The sequence below is a fragment of the Phascolarctos cinereus genome, unplaced genomic scaffold (genome assembly GCF_003287225.1).
Source record: "Phascolarctos cinereus isolate Bilbo 61053 unplaced genomic scaffold, phaCin_HiC Scaffold_5;HRSCAF=322, whole genome shotgun sequence".
Classification (NCBI taxonomy): domain Eukaryota; kingdom Metazoa; phylum Chordata; class Mammalia; order Diprotodontia; family Phascolarctidae; genus Phascolarctos; species Phascolarctos cinereus.
In genome coordinates, this window is record NW_027555958.1 from 240,415,451 (window position 1) to 240,437,102 (window position 21,652).

Genomic DNA, 21,652 nt, shown 5'->3' on the forward strand with positions numbered 1-21,652 from the left:
GGTCTGGAGGCTGGAAAGCATGAGATGTTGGCACCCTTAGTGTTTGATCTTAGGTCTTGTGTGGGCAATGTTGTATGTGTGGGATATTCCTGGCTGCATTGGTCAAGTTCATGTCTCATGCTGCTCCTATGTGCTTTCCTTACCCACATCCTTTCCACCCCTAGCCTGAATCAGAATCAGGGAAGCTAATGATGATAACTTTGGTCAGATGCAGTCTGGTAGTGCTTATCTAAATTGTACCATTCTTGTTCCTATTCTTAGAGCAGGATGTCTGAGGAAGATTAGGATTAACAAAAGAGGGCAATACCATAGTGTTTAGATGGTTAACTAACATTCATTTAATTTTCAATATTCTCAGCCCAATGACTAAAGACTTGGCATGATCCTGGAGGAACTGTCTCATACTGAGTTCAGCATTCTTGCCATGAGTGAAGCCAGAAGACAATAAGTTCAACAAACACTTATTAAGTGTTTACTTCATGGACTAAACAAGATGCTGGAGAAGATATAAAGTTTTGATAGGACATGATTGCTGCCCTTACAAAGCCCACAGCCTGGAAGAGGAATAAGTTATTTATACAATGTTTGTGATCCATAATAATATCTACATGCATTGCAGAATTAGAAAGCAAAGTGCTCTGTGAGGTTAAGAGAGAAAATGACATGATGCTTCATCCTCTAGGTCACTCTGTATTCTCCCATCCCCCAATACTCCACCCCCAAGGAAATTTCTGCTTAAACAGAGAATAGGAAAAACTTAAAAACCAATTTCGTGCACATTGTACCAAACAAAATCTGATCTCAGAGATTTTATGTTCTGTCATGCCCCATTGGTATCACTGTATAGTTGGCAAAAGGATATTAGCAAACAAGTCAAGCCCTACCCTCATATACAGTCTTTCTCCTATCTGATCCCATGCACAGTGGGGCTTCCAAGCTCTACATTTATCCAAGTATGCACCATCTCACGCTCCCATACACTAGTCAATCTCATTGTAATATGCAGCCAGGTTTCCTTCTATACTTAATCACTTTTGCAGGGCTAATCCTTCAACCTTTAAATTGACCAAAACCATACTGGAAATTACTTCATAATGCTTTAAATAACCCCGTAAAGTTAGAGGCACCTTCATACCCTTAGAGTTTCTGAGGAATGCCTACTTCTCCTTTTTCCTTTGGAGTCCCACAGTGCCTTAAGCTCCTGATACATCGATATTCCTCGATGGAAATATGGCTCACCTTCTTAGGAAGGGAGGAAAAAAAGAGTTGGTAGAATTAATTTTATTAAGGGGGCAGCTAGGTGGCGCAGTAGATAGAGCTCTGGCCTTGGAGTCAGGAGGACCTGAGTTCAAATACAGCCTCAGACACATGACACTTATTAGCTGTGTGACCCTGGACAAGTCACTTAACCCCAATTGCCTCACTAAAAAGCAAAAAAAAAAAAAGGAATTAATTTTATTATGTGCTCAAGGGAAACTATCATTTCATGGAACACTTGGTCATTTTGTGCTTTATAGAGTGTTCATGATGGGAATAAACAAAGACTATTTGAAGATAATTAGAGCTTATTCACCAACATTTATTATAGAGAATGAAAAAATAGAGAAGTTTTATGAAGAACTTGACAAAGTCCTCCAAAGTAAAACGACATTGACTTTAATAGCAACTTTGATGTGAAAGTAAGCCCATTGTCAAACAAAGATGGTAAAAACTGGAAAATGTAGTTGAGAACCAAGAAATGAAAGAAACCAAAGGCTTGTAGGCTTCAGGCCTCTGTATCATGAACATATTCTTTAAGAAGAGAGAAGGCATTGGATAAGGCAAGAAAAGAACATCACAAAAAACCAAAGCTAATTATATGTTAAAAGCATGAGTAAATTGTCTGCATTGGCTGATTAGAACAAGGGTCAAAGTGAATACCAAAATAGATGAGATGAGAAGGCTCTATGTGTGATTAAAACATGCCCCACTCCAGGGTAAGGAACCTGTGGCCTCTAGGGCCTCAAGTGTGGCCATCCACTGAATCCGAACTTCACAGAACAAACCCCCTTAATAAAAGGATTTATTCTATAAAACTTGGACTCAGTCAAAAGGCGGCACCCAAAGACCTAGGAGGCCACATGTGGCCTTGAGGCCACAGACCCCTGCCCTACTCCAACCCCTTTTCAAACAATCTATTGATTTCCAATGAGAGGGAACTGTATAAATACAAAAGCATTGACTTTGGCTGTTACTATTTTCTAGTTTAAATTTTAAACTGCACTGAGAATTTTGGGATGCCCTGTATTTATAGTGGCACTTTTTGTAGTAGCAAATTACTAAAGATGAATGCCCAGTCAGTTGTGGAATGGCTAAACAAATTCTGGCACATGACTGTGACGGAATATTTCCGTGCCAGAAGAAATGCTGAATATGATATTAGGATCATATTCCACAGAGCTGGAAGGAACCTTAGAGTCTATATTTCTCCCACCCCCACCCCCAGGCCCCACTCCCACCTCCACTCTCTGTTGCAGATGACAGAACTGAGCCTCTGAAAAGCTAAGGGCAAGAATATGGAAAATCACAGATTTTAAGTTTTAATAGCTTAAAACTGCACTGAGACCTTTGGGACACCCTGTATTTTGAGACTGTTCTTTCCATCTTCGATCTCCTTGGAGCACATGCCCATCAGTCTGGGGCAAAGGGAATGGACATTTTAGTCATTTTCTGGGTGTAATAATAGTAACTACCTTGACCCCATGCTGCCTAAAGGCCAGATGTGTTATGTTGTGTCTCTCCCACAGGGTTCTCTGGTACCATTAAGAGGTTGAGGGGGACCTAGTCTCTGCCAGTGGTTTAAGCTCTCAGTGCTCCCCTGCACTCTAGTTCCATTTAACTATTTAACAGATTAGCTGATTAGGAATATTTACTTCAAAGGTATATCCAGAAAAATACAAACACTCTCCCTAACATCTGAGGTGCATAATCTCCCCTTCCACAATACCCAACCCCCCAGTCACTGGGGAATTTGGTTCACAATTTAACTCAGTTCCTATATAGATGATTCCACCAAGTTCTAAGTCCAAAGCCCCTCTGGGTTCAGGTCCCAGCACTCTAGCTTCTCAGGCCTTCCCTGCTAGGCTGATATCAATATCCATCCAGGTCACCATGTCTTGAGTTGAGTTGAGATTGAGTTCCAATTTACACCTAGAATTGAAAAGGACAAATGAAACAAACCCAGATCCCACGTGAATTTCTTGAGGCCTCAGGACCTAAAAGGGAGAGGGCTGAAGGTGACCCCTCCCATACCTAGCTCAGTTCATGGCACCCATGTTTCAGGAAACAAGACATTTACCTTGCTGGACACTGCTGGAAAGAAACAGCAAGATTGTCCCAGTCTGGTCATTATAAAGTTGTAGCCTATTCTGGCTACTCAACCAATGGAAAAAGGCTGTTCCCACTTACACGATAGGGAAATACAGGATATTTGCTCCAAGAAGCATCTCCTACATGGGTGCCTCCATCTCAGATGATCTAAACATGTGCAATTGTCCTGTTACATTTTCACAATTCTAATTAGCTCTTCAGAATAGTTAGACCAATTCATAGCTCCAACAACAGTGTTGAGGTGTGCCTCTCTTTCCACAGCCCTTCCAACATTGGCTATCCCCATCTTTTGTCATCTCTCCCAACTTTCTGGGTGTGATTGGAAGCTTCAGCGTTGTTTTGATTTGCATTTACCTACTATTAGTGATTTGGAACAATCATTCATATAGTTAATAGTTTGCATATCTTCTTTTGATAAATATTTGTTCAAAATCTTTGACCATCCATTTGTGAATGATTCTTGGGCTTATGTATCTATGTTAGTTCCCTTTATCTTGAATATCTGATCCTAATCAGAGATGTGTGACAAAATTTTTTCCCCCAATTAACATGTTTCATTGTCATTGAACTGATTTTTTTTGTACAAAAGATTTTCAATTTCATTTAATTAAAATGATTTGTTTAATCTTTTGTGATCTTTCCTATCCCTTATTTTGTTAAAAATTCTCTTCCTGAGATATAGTCTTTAATATTCAGGTTACATCTACTTTAGGCATATGAAAAATGTTTCTTGATTAAATGAACACAAATGAAAATATTAGCTAAATTATAGATGCCATGCTATAATAATCAAACTAGTAAGACACTGTGTTGGGCTCTGGGGACCAAGATACAAAAGATGAAACAATCTCTACTCTGAAGGGGCTGACGTTCTATTAGAATGCAGCTTTAATTCAATCTACTAAAAATATTGGCTCAGTCAAGCCATAAGCACTAAATATTCCTTCAGTTATTTTTAAAATGCTATTTAAAATGCTGTTATGTTAAAAAAATTTATAATTGTATCTATACATGCTAATTGTGCCTTGGTAGACTGACTGTAAGGTTTTTTTGTTTGTTTTAGCAATTGAGATGTTTTTGTAGCAATTATGAATGAGACTTAACTTCCTATCATTTCCACCTGGATTTTATTATTGCTGTACAGAAATGACGTGGATTTTGTGGATTTATTTTATACCTTGCTACTTTACTAAAGCCATTGTTTAATTAGTTTCTTTGCTGATTCTCCAGAATTTTCGAAGTTGAGTTATCAGTAAATAGGGATAGTTTTGTCTCCTATGCTTATGCCTTTATTTTTTTCTCTTGTCTTATTGATATCATTAGGGAACATCCTTATTTTAGTCCTCTATCCATTGTGAAGCCTTCAGTGTTTTCACATTGCATCTAATGCTGCCTTTGATTTTAGATATTTGTAAATAATTTTAAAATGTTCTTTCTATGCCAATGCTTTGTAGAATTTTTAAAGCATAAATATTTTGTACTTTGTCAAAGGCTTTTTTTCTGTAGTTAGTGATATAATTATGTGATTTGGTGTGTTTTTTATTTCAATCTGATTCATTAGGTTAAGTGTTTTCCCCAATGTTGAACTATTGTTCAAGGATATTGTTATATTCCTGATATAAAGCCAGCATGATTATGCTGAATAATTTTTTTTAATATATTGCTGTAGTATTTTTGCTAGTATTTTATTTTAAAATTATGAATTGAGGTATAGTAGACAGAGTGCTGGTCTTAGAGTTAGGAAGACTTTAAATCCTTTGAAATTTGAATCCTTCCTCATGTAATTGGCTATATGACCATCCCTCGGCAAGTCATTTACTATCTCTCTTCCTCATCTGTAAAATGAGGATAATAACATCACTTATTTCTAAGAACTATTGTGAGGTTCAAATGATAGAATGTATTAAAGAGTTTTGCAAACTTTAAAGTTCTATGTAAATGTTAGCTATTGGTCTTCAGTTTCCTCTATCTTGCCTTTTTTTTAATCTTCCCTTGTTTAAGTATTAGGACTATATTTGTTTCATAAAATGAGTTTAGTAGAGTGTTTCTGTGTCAATTTTTGAGAATAAATTGTTTAGGATTGGTATTAAGTGTTCTTTAAAGGTTTGATAACATTCTCCTGTAACAGAGGTTTTTTTCTTCTTTCGTTAGAAATTCCCTTTTCTAAAATTGGATTGCTTAACCTTTCTGCTTCATGTTCTGTTAATATAGGTATTATATATCTTTGTAGATAAACTTCTATTGCTTTTAAAATTTCAATTTAGTGGAAATGTAACTGTACATAACAGGTGCTGGTAATTCTTTTTAAAATTTCTTCTCTGTTAAGTTAAATCAAGTCAACAAGCATTTATTTAGTGCTTACCATAGGCCAAACACAGTGCTAATCCTGGGGACACAAATACAAGCAAAAAGAAAGACAATCCTTACCCTCAAGGAGCTTACATTCTAATGGAAGAAGAACCCTGAAAAGGAGGTGAGAAATTCCCTAGTAGGAGCATGGTGGCAGAATCTGGAGAAGATTATGCTGTTACGCTGTTTGATTTAACATCTCTTATTTTGAACTAATGTGTACACTGCTTGGCCTAGTAAGAGCAAACACATTGGTGGGGGTTCATGTACTATGATTTTTTTTCTGAGTAGATACTGACCCAAAAAGTACCTCAAAAACTGTGGTCGTTCTCTGGGGACCCATAAATGAGGGGAGATGGAATGTCAAATTTGGGAAATAGCTAGTAACACAGTTTGACTGGAAGGAAAAATGCAAGAAGGAGACTAATACAAAATCAGTCTGGACATGAATTCAGGTTTTCTGAATCCTAGTCCACTGCTTTGGCCATAATATCACTATGTCTCTTTACATACAGTGTGAGTTTCAGGTCATTTCCTGCCTTTATGTTCCCTGGAGATCTCACCTTCTTCTTTTCCTTGATGAAGAATATGGGCAGGGACTCAGAAACAGCAATTGAACCTATAGGAACATATGGGAACCCAAGGAAGAAAGGAAAAAAAAAAGAAAAGAGTCTAAAACAGAATCTTGTAGAAACAAGAACATAAAAAAGTAGTCATTGCCTTTAAGGGAACAAGAATTAGACTGGTAGATCCAAAGCACGTACCAGGGCTATGTTATCCTGGAAACATTCTGGTGTCTGATCGGCTCCCTCACTTGCCAATACAGCTTTGGGCAGGGTGAAGGAGAGAGATGAGGATCAAAGCAAGAATCAAGATGATTGCTTCCTCATTACTCACTCACTTGTTAACCCCTTGCATTCTGGCTTCTGACCTCATCACTCCACTCTCTGAAAGGTTAATAACAGTCTTGAAAATCTGTTACCTTTAACCATGTGACCTTTTTTTCAATCCTCCTCCTCTTTGACTTCTCCATACCTTTTGATAGCCACCCTCCCCAGAGTCACTGGCATTGACTTTTCTCTTACCTTTCTGACCACTTCTCAGCTTTTTTTTTTACTAGATTGTCACTTGTATCCCATCCATGAAACACAGGTATTTCCCAAGATTTTGTCTTTGAGACCCTTTCTTTTCTTTCTACATTCTCTCCTTGGGGATCTCATCTGCTTCCATGGTTTCAGTTATTATCTCTATAAAAGTGGCTTCCAAATCTATATATCCACCCTAAGCTCTTTTCTGAACTCTAGTCATCTAGAGTTCATAACCTGTTTGCTGGATATTCCCACCTGAATATCTTGTAGACATATCCAATCTAGTCCAATAAACATTTATTAAGCACTACAGGCACTGTGCTAAGTTCTGGGGGTGCAATTAATGAAAAGAAAGACAACCCCTGCCCTCAATGAGCTTATAATCTGAAGGGGGGACAACATGCAAAAGGAAGGAAGGAGGAGAGCAAGGGTAAGAGTGAAGAAGACAGAATACCAGGGAGTACCCAACATGGGAGGATCTTTTCCCATGAGTTGATACCAGGGAGGGCAATAGATGCAAAGCACAGAGATCTGAAAATCTGGCCTCCATAAAGGAAGGCCCTGGGAGGAGTGCTCTGTCCTCCATCCCTCCAAACAGAAGGGAGGGGAGGCTGAGAGAGGTGGAGTCAATCAAAGCATCATGGTAGTGAGTTTAAAAGTGATGAGCTTATCCTGGGTGGGACATCTTGTTCTGTGGAGTTGAAACCAGGCAGGGAAGTAGATGTCTGAAATGGAATTTATTATTTTCCCCAGAAATTCTATCCATCCTCCAAAATTCTTACCTGTTGAGGTCACTACCCTTTTCAACTATCCTGGTTTGTAACCTAGCAGTCATCATCTATTTATTACCCTTTATGCCTTCCCCACACTCAACAGATTGCCAAATCTTGTTGATATTTTCACAACTTCTCTTATATCTAACTCTCTCAACTCACATGACCACGTAATTCAAGTCCTCATCAAATTTTGCCTGTACAGTTGTAATAGACTCTTAGTCTCCCTGCTTTTAATTTATTCCTTCCCCAATTCCTTCTCCTCATGGCTATCTAAATCATCTCCCTAATGCATAGGTCTAACCATACCACTTCTGTATTTAAACACTTTTTTATTGTTTCTATGGTAAAATTCAAAATCGTTACTGGCATTTTATACACAATCTGGCTCCTATCTGCCTTTCCAGCCTTATTTCACATTATTCCCTGGATTTCAGTCAAACAGAACTACTAGCTGTTTCCCTGAGTCCAATATTCCGTTTCTTTCCTTCAAGCCTTTGCATCAGCTAACCGCATGCATGAAATGTACTAAGAATCACAGAATTTCAGAGCTGTAAGGGATCTTAGTGGCCATCTAGTCCAATTCATACCCAAACAAGGCATCCCACTTCAACATACTCGGAGAGTGGTCATGTGGTTCCTGTTTACATGACTCCACTACTGGGGAACCCACAACCCAGGAAGCCTGACTTTTCCTCTCTTGGACAGCTCTCTTTTCCAGGCCAAACCTCTCTGTTCCTTCTATTGATACTCATATTGATACTTTCCCCCCATTTTAGTGGTCATTCTGTGGATGATCTACACTTTATCAATGCTCTTTCTAAAATGTGTTGCTCATATCATGATACTCTAGAAGTGATCTGCCCAATAATTACTACCTTGTTATCGATGACTCTTAGAATCCCTATCTTCCTTGAAGGCTCTTTCAAGATGTCTTTTTTGATCTTTCCTCCTGTGTCTTTCTCTGTTAAATTATCCTGTTCTATACCAAAGGCTCCTAGGATGCCCAAAAGATCCTTGAATAGATTTTCAGGGAATCTGTGAATTATACCACAAATTTGTCTTTTTAATATTTTTGTAACCGTTTCAATATAATTGGTTTCCTTTGTAATCCTATCCTTTCATTTTCTGCATTTAAAAACATTACTCTGAAAGGGGGTCCATACGCCTCACTAGACTGTCAATGTGGCCCATGACACACAAAAAAGCTAAAAATTCATTATCTTTAACTATCAACATACATGGTATCACCAATAGATGCAAGATTTTTAAGAGCAAGGAATGTTTTGTTTTTGTCTTTGTATGTACAGTGCCTTGTGCATTCAATTCACCGCAACCGACACGTAGTACTTTTATTAAGTCGAATTAAATTGAATAAATTGCAAGAGGTTCCTTTGCAAATGCCCAAAATTTGGTGTCAAGGTGCCCGTTCTTGCCTCCCCAAATCCCGTACTTCTAAATTAGTTAATTAAATAAGCATTTTAAAGTGCCTACTATGTGCCGGGCAGCATACTTGACAAGATGGTCTAGCCAGAGGTTCTCTAGAAACCGTCAGATTGAAAATCACGTCAAGCGTATTCGGCAGCACCTCGGACAGGCGCTTCGGCAGGCGACAGATGAAGGCGAGGCAGAGACAACGGACTCCCAGTGTGAACAGCGCCTGACGGAGATAGGGCGCAGGAGCAAATGTGGAAGTCCTCGGGGAGGGCAAGAGTCCTGTCCCTGTCTCCTGTCCTCCGCCTCCGAGGGGAGGGAGGGTGGGGGAGTGGAAGGCCAGATCCTGCTCTTTCGTTTTCGTTTCCCGGAAGGATAGCGACTGACGGAACTCATTACCGCTGCGGGATTGTGAGCTCCAGCGTCCCTAGGTCCCTAGCGCTTCCAAAATAGTTTTCCTACTTACACCCATCTTTCTTTTCCTGGTCCGGAATAAGGGTTTGGGTGGAAGTAGAGTCAGGAAACGACGACCAAAGTTACTCCGCAACAGGAGCCAGCTCAGTCCTCACGAAAGAAAGACGGTCTTCCACTCCACCTGTAACGCAGGTAAGAGCCCCTGATCCCTGAATTAAAGAAGGCTCACTTCATCCCTCTCTTCCTAAATCGCTTCCCCGCCTCACAGGAAACTATTCTCTACTTAGCTTTCTCCACAGAACTCCCTCAGTTTCTCAGACTCCTCTTCCATTCCTAGAGCTGTGCTTCACTCACCAACATATGTAATGTTGATTTGGAGTCAGAGGACCTGGATTTGAACCTTGATTCTACTACTTAATATCTCTGTAACCTCTGTCCTCTAGACCTCAGTTTTCACATCTGCAAAATGAACTATTTGTACTAGATAATCTCTAAGATTCTATTCTAACTCTAAAGTCTATCATATCATCAAGTTTCCATTCATTCCCACTTCCAAACATTGTCTCCCCACTGCCGGTATTACTGCTCCCACTCTGCCATCCACAATCGCTATTCAATGCCCCTGTCGTTTGCTTCTTCATATTTTCTACTCTAGTCAGTCCCCACATACTTTCCCCCTGAATCCTTCTAGTATCCCTTAAATTCTTCAATCCACCGAACTCACTGGAACTCACAGTCAGCATTCATCCTCCCCCCTTAATCATATTCTCCCTCCAACCAAATATCTTACAACCTTTAGGAATAGTCCTCTCCACCAATACCTTTCTTTAGAGCCTTGGTTCCTACCAGCAGTTCTGAGGCTCCTGGACTCACATTTCCCTTGCAGTTAGCAGCCTTGGAATTCCCCTTTCTTTAGGCAGTTCTTACTTGGCAGAAGTTGGAGTGGGCAAACACTGGATGCATTTGTTCAATCCAAGAACAGGTGGACTGCTGGCCTACAGCCAGCTTTGGAGGGTAAAAGTGATTTTTTTTTCTGGAGAATACTCTCATTTCTAAGTGGAAGATCACTAATAATAGTTGTGCGTGAGACCGATGATCAAAACCACAACCGAAAGGCTTGAATAAGAAATGGACATTCAACAGGAACTGAAACTGAGCCCTAAGTTCATTTCTTTGGCTCTTCTGCCAAACTGCATAGAGCATTGAAGGCTTGGGTTCAAGGCCTATCTCTGACATATTGGCAGTGTGACCTTGGGCAAATCACTCAGTCTCTATGCTCTTGACAACTCTCCAAAGTGATAAGTTGTGGAGGGAGTTTCCTTACCTGGCAGTTCCCTGGGAACTCATTCAAAATGTCACTAAACTGCTATCTTTGACCAATGAAATTACAGGTTCAATCTTGATCTTCTCTACCAACCAAGTCTACTTTGTTGCTGTCACTTCCAGAATCTTTTTGTACAAATGCTCAGGAGATGAATGCAAAAATGTAGAAGATCCTTGCTAAAAGAGTAGAAGGTTTGACTTTTGTTTTGTTTTGATTTTTAACCTGAATCTGGTTTCACTTTTACTTTTCTTGAGTTAGCTATCTGTCCCTGGCAAGAAGCCTCAAGTGACCTTCGAAGAATAAGACCCTTTATCATACCAAAACAGGGTGGAGAGAACACTGCATTTGGAGCCTGAGGACCCAGGTTAGAATGCTGATCCTGCTATTTCCTATGCCTGGGACTTTGGGCAAGTCATTTCTCCTCTGAGCCTCAGCTTCTTTAACTGTCAAAAGAAAGAAAAGGGCCCTTAACTTTTTTTTGGTGTCATGGATATCTCTGACCCTAGTGAAGCCTATGGGTCCTTTCTTAGAATAATTTTTTTAAATGCATAAAATTCATGAAATTACAAAGGAAATCAACCACATTGAAATACAGGTATCATTGTACATGTATAGCCTATATTAGATTGCTTGCTATCTTGGGGAGGAGAGAGGGGAGGGTGGGAGGGTGGGAGAAAAATTTGGAACTAAAAATCTTTCAGAAAATGAATGTTGAAAATTGTCTTTACATGTAATTGGGGAAAATTTTAAAACTATTAAATCTATCTATTTTTTAAAAATCACAGACCACAGGTTAAAAATCTCTTAATGAAATGATCTCTAAAGTCTCTCCTTGCTCTAGAATCTATAATCTCATTATTTTAGTGGCTAGGTTACCTCTTTGGGTTAAATTGATTTTGAAATGCTATAAATGGAGACACCACTTTGGGGGGCTGGGGGACTAGAGTAAAACTGGCAACCCTTTCTTTACGTACTTTTAAAAGGGTTTTAAAACCATGTACAATCTGCCTTTCAAACCATATTTTCAGGCCCTAAGATTTTATGCATTGGAAATGAATTTATATCCAGGAATCCTCCAGTGGGGCTTGTCATAGTGTGCATTAGCAAATTTGGACTACATAAAAATAAAGCAGCTATTTTTCTTTAAAAAAAAAACTTAATGGGTTAGACTAGTAGAAAAAAGTCTACTTTCTTTTGAGCCAGTGAATGATGACCTGTCTTGTTCTGTTTCATTTCTCTCTAGGGAGGAGAATTGGCTAATTCTTCTTCCATTCTTGTGTCAGCAACACCACCCCCAGCCACTCAATTCCAAGCCAGATGTGAGGCTAGAATGCAACTTATCCATGAGAAGGAGATCTGCAAATTGCCAGGCAGACTCAGTGAGTAGACAAGAGATCAATGTTGATTTTTTTTCCTTTCAAAATCGAAGGCCTGAATATATTTGGTTCTCTCCAAGGTAAACCCACTGGCCCTTATCCCTGATTTGCACTATATACCCTCATTTATTTAGCTTTTCTTTGGAGATGAAGTCAGAGAAGGTAAATCAGAATCCTGTCTGTTGAGGGATTTGACTGCCCGTGATATGTAAACCTAGAATGATTAACTGTGGACAGTAAGAACTTTCTTCCTTGTACAGTAAGGGAGTGGAATTGTCCCTTCCAGCTCTAACGTTCCATAAGACCATGAAAACCAGATAAGGGAAAATCACCTGATAGGACTTTTTGGTGGAAGGGATCTTTGAGGGTCAATTAGTCCAACCTTCCTCATTTTAGAGAGAAGGAAAATGAGCTAGGATTTCATGCTCTCTGTCCAGTGCTCCTTCTACCATGCTAGGTCACCCACAAGGAGAAGAATGAAAAAACAAAACCGTTACACTGAAGGGTCCTTACATTAGGAAGGCCCTAGCTTTCTTCTGAGGAGTCCTTCCTATATGTCAGGAGGGTCAGTTTCATGCAGTGAACAGCACATTGGATTTGGAAACAGGTGTCAAATCCTGGCTTTTCCTCTTAATAATGGCATTTATATAATGTTTTAAGGTTTGCAAAGCGATTTACAAATATCTCATTTGATCTTCCTAAAACACAGGTCTGATCATATCCCTCCCTCCCTCCCACCATTTGATAAACTCTAGTGACTCCCTATTATTACCTCCAGGATCAAATATGCAATCCCTGATGTCCAAATCCCTTTATAACCTGGTCCCCTCCTATGTTTCTAGTCATTGTATACCTTATTCCCAGGCCCCTCCTCACTCTGCTATCCAGTGCCACTGGTCAACATAAGGTACTCCATATCCCAACTCTGAGTATTTTAACTGGCTGATCCTATGTTTGGAATTCTCTACCTCCTTATCTCTGTCTCCGAGAGCCCCTAGCTTTTTTTTTTCAAAGCCTGACCAAAACCCTGCCTTCTACGAGAAGACTTTCCTTATCCCCCTTAAAGCTAGTGCCTTCCCTTTGTTCCTCATTTCCAATTTATCCTGTATATAGCTTATTTATATGTAGTTTGAATTGGATTCAAAAATGCTCCTCCAGAGCAGGGACTACTTTTGCCCAGGGCCTAGCACACAGTAGGCACTTAATAAATGCTTATTGATTGAGTGATCTTCACAAGAACCCTGGGAAGTAGATGCTGTTATCAATCCCATTTTACAGGTACAGGAATGGAGGCAGGGACACTAATATACTGTGAACTGATCCCACTATTTGGAGGTGTATTCTGGGATTATGCCCAAAGAGTCAGAAAACTTTGTATACCCTTTGGTCCAGCAATACCACCATTAGCTCTGTTTACCAAGTGATGAGGGAAAAAGGAAAAGAACCCATATGTTCTAAAATATTTATAGCGCCTGTCTTTGTGGTGTCAAAGAACTGGAAAGTGAGGGGATGCCCATCAATTGGGGAATGACTAAGTTGTGATTATTATGATGGAATACTGCTGTGCTATAAAAAAGGATGAGCAGGCTGATGAAAGACTTACATGAAATAATGCAGAGTGAAATGAGCAGAACCAAGAGAATGTTGTATATGGTAACAACAATATTGTTCAAAGACTAACTGTGAATGACTGAGCTATTTTGAGTAATATGAACATTCAAATAAACTATGAAGGACTTAGGAGGGAAAATGCTATCCACCTCCAGAGAAAGAACTTATGTAGGGAAGTATGTATTGTATGCTTCCACATATGTAATGTGTGTATACATACATACATATACATATACATACATAGATACACACATAGATACACACACATATATGGAGCAGCTAGGTGATGCAGTGGATGGAGTACCTGGCCTGGATTCAAGAAGACTCATTTTCCTGAGTTCAAATCTGGCTTCAGATACTTGGTAGCTGTGTGACCCTGGGCAAGTCATTTTACTTTGTTTGCCTCAGTTTCCTCCTCTATAAAATTATCTGGAGAAGTAAATGACAAACCACTCCAGTATCTTTGCCAAGAAAACCCCAAATAGGGTCATAAAGAGTCAGACATGACTGAAAAGACTGAACAACAACAGCTTACATCTATATCAAATGTTAGTCGTTTCTAATCCAGGGCTGGGAGGGAGGGAGACAACTTGGAACTCACAGTGTAACAAAAAAGAAAGAAGGAAGGAAAGAAAGACAGAAAGTAGACAAATGGAGGCAGACTTCCCCAGGGTTACATAACTAGTGAGTGAGTTAAGATTTGAACTCAGGTCTTCCTGACTCCAGGCCCAGTACTCTACCCACTGTGCCACCTAGCTGCCAATGTGACCTTTCAGCAGTTACTTCATTTCTCTGGCCCTTCCTTCCCCTTCGTCTGTGAGAGGGGTGGAACTAAATGATCTCTCAGATCCTTTTCAGCTCAAAGTCCTATTATAGTAGGCTGGCATGTCAAGCCTTATGCACTGTGGACATTTAAGCCCTTAGCATGAAGAATTTCAACTTGCTTTCACTTTTTAAACATTTTATGACCTCAAAGGTCATGTAGTTTAACGTCCTATACAGTGCGGTAGGAATCTATTCTACAATATCCCTGATGGATAAATGGTCCTCAAGCTTATGCTCATTCATTATTTCCAGGAATGGGGAGCTCATTACCTAGCTAGTTCCATTACTGGACAGTGGTAGATATGGTACTCAGAGTACCCTATTTTATATCAAATTGGAACTGCTGAGATGCTCCTCCCATCATCCGAGGAATCATGACACATATTCATTGAGATGCTTCTGAAAGTACCTTTTGCTATTGTTTTTTGGTAATTTTTCTGTGACTTCGTTTGGGGTTTTCTTGGTAGAGATACCGGAGTGGTTTGCCATTTCCTTCTCCGGGTCATTTTATAGATGAGCAAACAAGGTTAAGTGACTTGCCCAGGGTCACACGGTTAATAAGTGTCTGAGGCCAGATTTGAACTCAGGAAGATAAGTCTTCCTGACTCTAGGCCCAGTGCTCTGTGCACTATGGCACCACCTAGCTGCCCCCTGAAAGTACCTTAATTGTATTGTGTGGTAAATATTTAACTGTCTCAAAAGATAAGGTGAAGATAATGACCAATTTTCATATTCTCAGCAAGAATGAAAGTAAATTAACAGTTGACGATTGGGAAGGTGGGGCTCTCAGGGCATTTCAGAGCTGACTGGGATCTGTCCCTGAACAGGAATTCTTGCAGAACTGAACAATGTCCCTGATAGCTGGTCATCTAGCTGTGAACTCGGGGGACCTGCACAGCCTTCTGAAGCAGTGCCCTCCACTTTTGGGTAGCTTGAAGGTTCTGAAGATTTTCGAGCTGGAGGGTGCAACATTTTAGAGTCATAACCTCTCAGAGATTGCCTAGACCAGGGGTGGCGAACCTGTGGCCTCGAGGCTACATGTGGTCCTTTAGGTCCTCAAGTGCAGCCTATGTGGCCTCAAGGCTGCAGGTTCCCCACCCCTGGCCCAGACCTGAGAAATCACTGGGTCCAACTTCCCATTCAGTGCAGGAGTCTCCTTTCTCCATGTTATCACTGAATACATCACGTAATATGGAATTAATTTATAGAATTCATTCTTCCTGTTCTGTCCTCACCTCCCACATCAAGGTCATCTGAAGAGATTTCAAGTTGGAAGGAAGGCTTAGAGGCTATCTAGGTCCATCCCTTCATTTACAGTTGAGGAAGCTGAGGCCCAGAGGGGTTAAGTGACTTGCCCAAAATGACACAGAAAGCAACTGTCAAACTTCAATTTAGTGAAGACTTATTTGGAGGGAGGGAAAAAGCTGAACACTTTTTCTCTAGAATCTCTGTTTCATCTGTCCTTATTCCTATTCCCCCTCCTTCTTCCCTCTCCCTCATCCTAGTCACCTCTTCCTTGTCCTCCCTGTCATCATTGTGATCCTCCTCCTCCTCCTCCTCCACTTCCTCCTCCTCCTCTCTTCCTGGGTTTCCCTATTTCACCCGGGCTGGAAATGCAGCAGCCCCTCTCACAGCCCAGTCTCACTAATGATTTGTTCTGTTTCTGCCCTGGGCCAGTTTAGAAACCCCTCCCTGGGTAGTTTGTTTTCCTCCCCACCTTGGAGTTCTATTATATTGGTGCCTGCCTTAGTGCAGGCATCCCATCAGCTTAGCCCTTTGCAGTTCAGAACTCCCGAGCTAGGGCAATCCACTAGCCTCTGCCTCTACCACCGGCATCCCTTGCTTTCGAATAATGAGGATCTGACTGAATTATGTTGTTTTACTTTCCCAGCAGGAAACTGAGTAAACAAGAACAACAAAACCAGTGTTGTTTGTTTTTTGGACTCATAACCAAGTGGTGATTAAATATTATTCCTTTTTCTCCTCCCCTTCTTTCCCAGTTCTTACATTTCCCTCTTTGTTTGCCCTACAGCATTGCACAATCATGTGGCTAGGGAGAACAAATTAAACGCTCTTAAGACATTATTTATAGTCTCCAGGGTTATGCCCTGTTGGAAGGGGGTGGACCATGGCAGAGACACATGGCGTAATGACAGAACTGGCTGGGTACAACACCCACATCTTCATCTCTTTATTTTGCATCAATATATTCACATCTCTGTTTTTCTCTTTGGAAAATAAGGGAAGTTTGGTAGATAGGGAATGAAGAGAATGGAAAATCCTCTTCTTTTTGAGTCAGTAGTCCCTGCCTCTGAAACAGAACTAGTGGAGTAATAGTAATAGCATAATGTTTAAAGGTTGACAAAGCATTTTATAGTTGGTCAATCAACAAACATTTTGTATTTGAGGTGAGATTTGAACCCAAGTCTTTCTGACTTCAAGTCTAATACTTTATCTGTGACATGTAAAATGTGTGAAGTTTAATAATTGTCCTTTGTGGCAGAGAAAAAAGGAGGGTTTTGTTCAGTTGTGATTTCCAGGTCAGCTGTGTCTAAGTAGTCCAGTTGGGGTGGCAGAGGGAGTACATGGAAAGGAGTGGTATGACGTTCTTAGAGAGTCCCTTCTATGATTCTTTGGAAGATAACCAGGAAGCCCACAAAATGCTAAATAAAGGCTCCCATTTCTCTAAGCATTTTAAGTTTGCAAAGCGTTTAAAGAGTTGCTTAGGGCCTAAGAAGTCTAGTGTTTTGCCCAGGTCACACAGCCAGCATGGGTCAAAAGCAGAATCTGAACTCTGGGTCTTCCTTCCTCAAAGGCAGGCTTTTGGTTCTCTGTAAGTGAATCCAGGTAAGGATTAGTTCCATTTAAAGGCTGAGGAAGTTGTGAAAAGTGGTCAGTATTGCTGGATTTGTAGCCAGAGGCCTCAGTAGGAATCCTGGTCCTGGTTGTGTTCAGGTCTCTCCTGATGTTAGGCCTTATGTTCGTTCCCCTGCACCACACTGATGCTAACAAAATAAGGAACATTTTGAAACTGATAAAAGTAACTAACAGCACGCACTTAACAGAGGGAAAAATGCTGGAGGAAAAGGAGACAGGAAAGAGGGCAGTCCTCTCCAAGCGAGTTTCAAAGAAGGGATTGGGGAAGGGTGGCCCGCCAACCTCCATCAAGAAGAGCTGGTTCTGTCCTTTGAGGCTACCTAATGACTGACCCTCTCAGCACCCCTTCCCTCCCCTTTTCCATCACTTCCCTGTTCTGGTAGCATCTCCAGCCCACAGCCACTTGAGTGGCAGCTTGGTACTGTACCAAGAATGTTGGCTTTGGAATCAGAGAACTCCAAAGTTTGAGTTGGGTTCCAGACGACCTTAGCTCTGGATCCATGAATGACTCCTGGACTGTGTTGGCTCTGACAGGAAGTTGTCAGGGCGGGAAACCTATTTGTGGTTTTTCCATCTAAACTTCCCAAGACCTGCCTCTGTTATGTACTCCACGTGTGACCTTAAGCAAGTTCTGTGGGCCTCCATTTTCTCTGTAAAATGAAGAGATTAGATTAGACAGACTCTAAGGTCTTTGCAGCTTGATGATCTCACGCTCAGGGCATCAGTGGTTCCCATTCTGATCCGTGTCTGTGGTTGGTTACAGGAATTCAGCCGTCATTGTGGAGTAAGGAGGATGTGATTCACTGGCTAAGATGGGCTGAACAGGAATACTCCCTCCCGCAGACCATGGAGCACAAGTTTGAAATGAATGGGAAGGCCCTCTGCATCCTGACCAAAGATGACTTCAGAAACCGAGCTCCCGGTTCAGGTCAGCACATGTAACAGACTTCAGTCAAAAAGGAGATGGCTGGGGTGGGCATATGATGGATGTGGTCAGTTGCCTCTGGCAGGAAGGACGTCAGGGCAAGAAACCTACTTGTGGTTTTCCCATCTGACCTTCTCTCACTTACGTCTTAGCTGAGGTTTCTCTCTGCTGCACATTTAGCCCTTGTGCAGGAAAAGGGGGCTCTCATTCAGGGCTGGGTCTTTGGCAAAATTGTGCCCTTTCTCCTACTCAATATACCCTTCCTTCTTGTCCCTTTTCTAGTTTTCTGACCCCTCCTCTTTCCCCACAAACACACATATACACTTAGTGCTTTCGTGTTCCTATCCTCAGGAAAGGATCTGGCAAACTTCTTAACAAGGAGGTATAAGTGACTGTTAACCCTGAGCCCTCCCTCCCTAGGATTTGTCATATTAATATGGATTAAGCCAATGATTCCTAACCTGGGGTCTGGGAACTAGAATTTTTAAATATTTTAATAACTATTTCAAATAATTGGTTTCCTCAATGTTTGGTTTTATGCTTTTAAAAACATTATTCTGAGAATGAGTCCATAGGCCCCACTTATCTGCCATAGGGGTCCTTGACACAAAAAAGATCAAGAACCCCTGCCTTAAGCCAAGGAACAAATCTGAAGGTAGAGGACCTGGATTTAAATCCTGATTCTGTCACTTTGTGACCTTCAGCAAATCACTTAATTTCTCTAGGGCCTCAGTTTCCCTCTCTGTAAAATGAAGGATTAGATTACAAGTCTCTTCCAGCTCTAGAGCTGTGTTCTAATGATCTTGAATGATGAAGTTGTAAGCATCAGTGGCCAGGTAAGGGAAGTATTTAGGGATCAGAAACTCCTGAAAGCACACTCTGTAGACAAAAGGTATGAAACATAGCTGGGTGCCTGCCAGGTCACACTACCCCTAGTGCCACCCAGACCAGATTAAAATGTATTTGGGAGACATTTAACAAAAAAAAAATGCAGTAGAACATAGATAATGTTAATACGTGTTTTTCTAAGTCAATCTTCATGTAGGGTTTAGCGGCCCCATTTCTATTTGCGGCTACTGTAGACAAACGTCTACTCTGTCTAATGCAGAGACCACTCTTTGTCTCATCTGGCACTTAGCCACACTGCATATTCACTCTTCTCTTTCCTCATGAATGCATTATATTTCTCAAGTTTCTTTTGTTGTTGTTTTTTTTTTCTTTCAGCCTGTAATTACAAGAGTCAAAGAGGAAAGTTTTGAAAATTTTCCATTTCCTCCTCTTCCCCTCCTCCTCCTCACCCCCCCCAGTTCCTATTATAGAGTTCCCCAAATTAGCAACCCCAATGGGGCTGCTAGAATGTTTAACACCCTCATTGAGGAACTGTAGGCCAGGGTCTTCCTTCCCTCAGAAAGGTCTGTTCTCCCCCTGAAGTTTTTATGTGAGTTCTCTTTCCCTACGAAACCTCAGTTCTTTGCTGCCTTTCACCCCTGCTGTGGCTATAGCTTCAAGAAGGTGGAGGGTAGAGAGCCCCCAGGAGATAAGTCTATGGGCCTCCCACAGGGCAGAGGACATCCTAAATTTTGGGAGACACTGCTGCTTTTTGAGGAAAAATGTAGGATGTGACCAAGACCTGTCCTGTATCTGATTAGGCTAATTTCATAGGGTTTTGAGCTAGAAGGGGGTTTACAGAGATCATAGGATCATAGATACAGTAAGCACCAAAAGCAGGATTTGAATCCAGGTCCTCTGACTCTGTAGCCAGTACTCTTTCCTCTCACCTCCACAGCCTCCCATTCATTTTACTGATGATGAGGAAACTGGAACCCAGAAAAGGAGAAAGATTTGCCTAAGGTCACACCACTAGTGAATAGTGAGTCAGTATTTAAACCAAGGTACTCTGATGCCAAAGTCAGCCTTCTTTTCACTCCACCACTGGCTTTTGTTTTTCCCATCCTCCCAAGGGTTCCAATCACTATCCTCTTGCTGCCTAGATTCTGCCTCCCATCCTCCTCCCCCATTCCTCCCCCCTCTGCCCCGCCCCCGCCCAGGCAGCATCATATGGTAAGGACCAGTTGTCAAGGTTCTAGGCTCAGCTCTACCACTGACTCACTCTGTGACCTCAGGCAGGTCGCTTTCCATCCATGGGTCTGACTCTTTTTATCTGGAAATTGAGAGGCTGGACAAAATGCTTCCTATGGTTTGAGTCCAGTGTTACACAGACAGGATGGGTCAGAGACAAGATTTGAATCTGGGTCTCCCTGACTGGGAGGCAGACTCTCTATTGTCCTCTCTATTTTAAAGTCTGGAGGTCCCTTCCAGCTCTGACATTCTATGAATCAAAAGCTGATCTCCAAAGGACCTAGAAGCCAAGAATCTTTTCCTTCCCCACCTCTGCCATATACCAGAAAAAAACAATGTGACAGAAATTACCCACTTAGCTGCTCTGGGTCCTATCTACTCAGATCCCTTCCAGGGGGCAAAGAGTTATGTGATCAAACACTTGAAGTTAAGGCCATGACTGGCAAATATTCAATTATGCCCTTGACAAGCCATGGCCCTAACAGGGCTCCAAGTAGTTACTTATCTGTAGAACGAGGAGGTTAGACCAGGTGGTCTTTAAAGCCTTTCCCTATGATCCCTTTCATGTAACGCTTGCTTTTTAACATCTGCCTCAAGCAAAAAGTATAGGTAATTCAAGCATTTTGGAGGCAGGAGACCCTTTCTGCCCTCCCCCAACCCTCAACTTACACCACAGAGGAAGTTGTCTGCTGGCCCTAGGTAGGGCCGACAGGCAAGGGATTCAATTCAATTCGACAAATATATATATTGGACATTTCTACTGAGGACAGGGAAAGAGAATATCCCAAGTCCTCGCACGGTTATTTCTTCTTCTTTGAAAGCAGAAACCTTGTCCTGAGCAAAGCTCTGAAAGTTCCATGAGACTGGGGAATCACAGGATTATAGATTTAATGCTTGAAGAAGGGACCTCAGAGACCATTGAGTTCAACCCTTTCATTTTACGGGTGAGGAAAGTGAGGAACAAATTTGCCCAGGATCACATTGCTTGTCAGTGTCTGAGGCAGGATTTGAACTCAGGCTTCCCAACTCCAAGCCCAATACTGTAAACAAGCCTGCCTGGGAGTGCTTGGTCTGTGTCTGATGATGTGGAGGCAGTAATGCCAGAATAGAGTGGCCTAATTCGATCCAGCAAACACTTAGCACCTACTATAGGCAGAGCATTGTGCTAAGCAGTGGTGGTGGTGGTGGTGGTGGGAATAGTATTTAAA

At 41.3% G+C, this 21,652-nt stretch overlaps 1 protein-coding gene and 1 long non-coding RNA gene across 7 annotated transcripts in view; one reads left to right on the forward strand and one right to left on the reverse strand.

Annotated features, from left to right (window-relative positions):
• Nucleotides 1-1,558: 1,558 nt before the first annotated feature.
• Nucleotides 1,559-10,548, reverse strand: LOC144457596 (uncharacterized). 3 transcript variants are annotated; one of them, XR_013487049.1, is made up of 5 exons: nucleotides 10,249-10,548; nucleotides 9,480-9,608; nucleotides 6,483-6,665; nucleotides 6,282-6,337; nucleotides 1,559-3,189 (listed from the first exon to the last, which is right to left on the reverse strand). It is a non-coding gene; the product is annotated as an uncharacterized LOC144457596 (long non-coding RNA). The 3 variants fall into 3 exon arrangements; XR_013487048.1 differs by lacking the exon at nucleotides 6,483-6,665; XR_013487047.1 differs by lacking the exon at nucleotides 6,483-6,665 and having other exon boundaries at nucleotides 9,074-9,608.
• The window catches only part of ETV7 (ETS variant transcription factor 7), a 28,012-nt gene continuing 15,888 nt past the window's right edge, over nucleotides 9,529-21,652 (forward strand). Inside the window, exons 1-4 of one of the 4 annotated variants that reach the window (XM_020999631.2) lie at nucleotides 9,529-9,619; nucleotides 11,010-11,115; nucleotides 11,995-12,130; nucleotides 18,204-18,368. In XM_020999631.2, the coding sequence (XP_020855290.1) occupies nucleotides 12,082-12,130; nucleotides 18,204-18,368 (214 nt within the window). In that variant the 5' untranslated portion in view covers nucleotides 9,529-9,619; nucleotides 11,010-11,115; nucleotides 11,995-12,081. Of the gene's footprint in view, nucleotides 9,620-11,005; nucleotides 11,116-11,166; nucleotides 11,347-11,994; nucleotides 12,131-18,203; nucleotides 18,369-21,652 lie in introns of those variants that run through there. The other 3 variants (XM_020999632.2, XM_078155400.1, XM_078155401.1) reach the window with 3 other exon arrangements.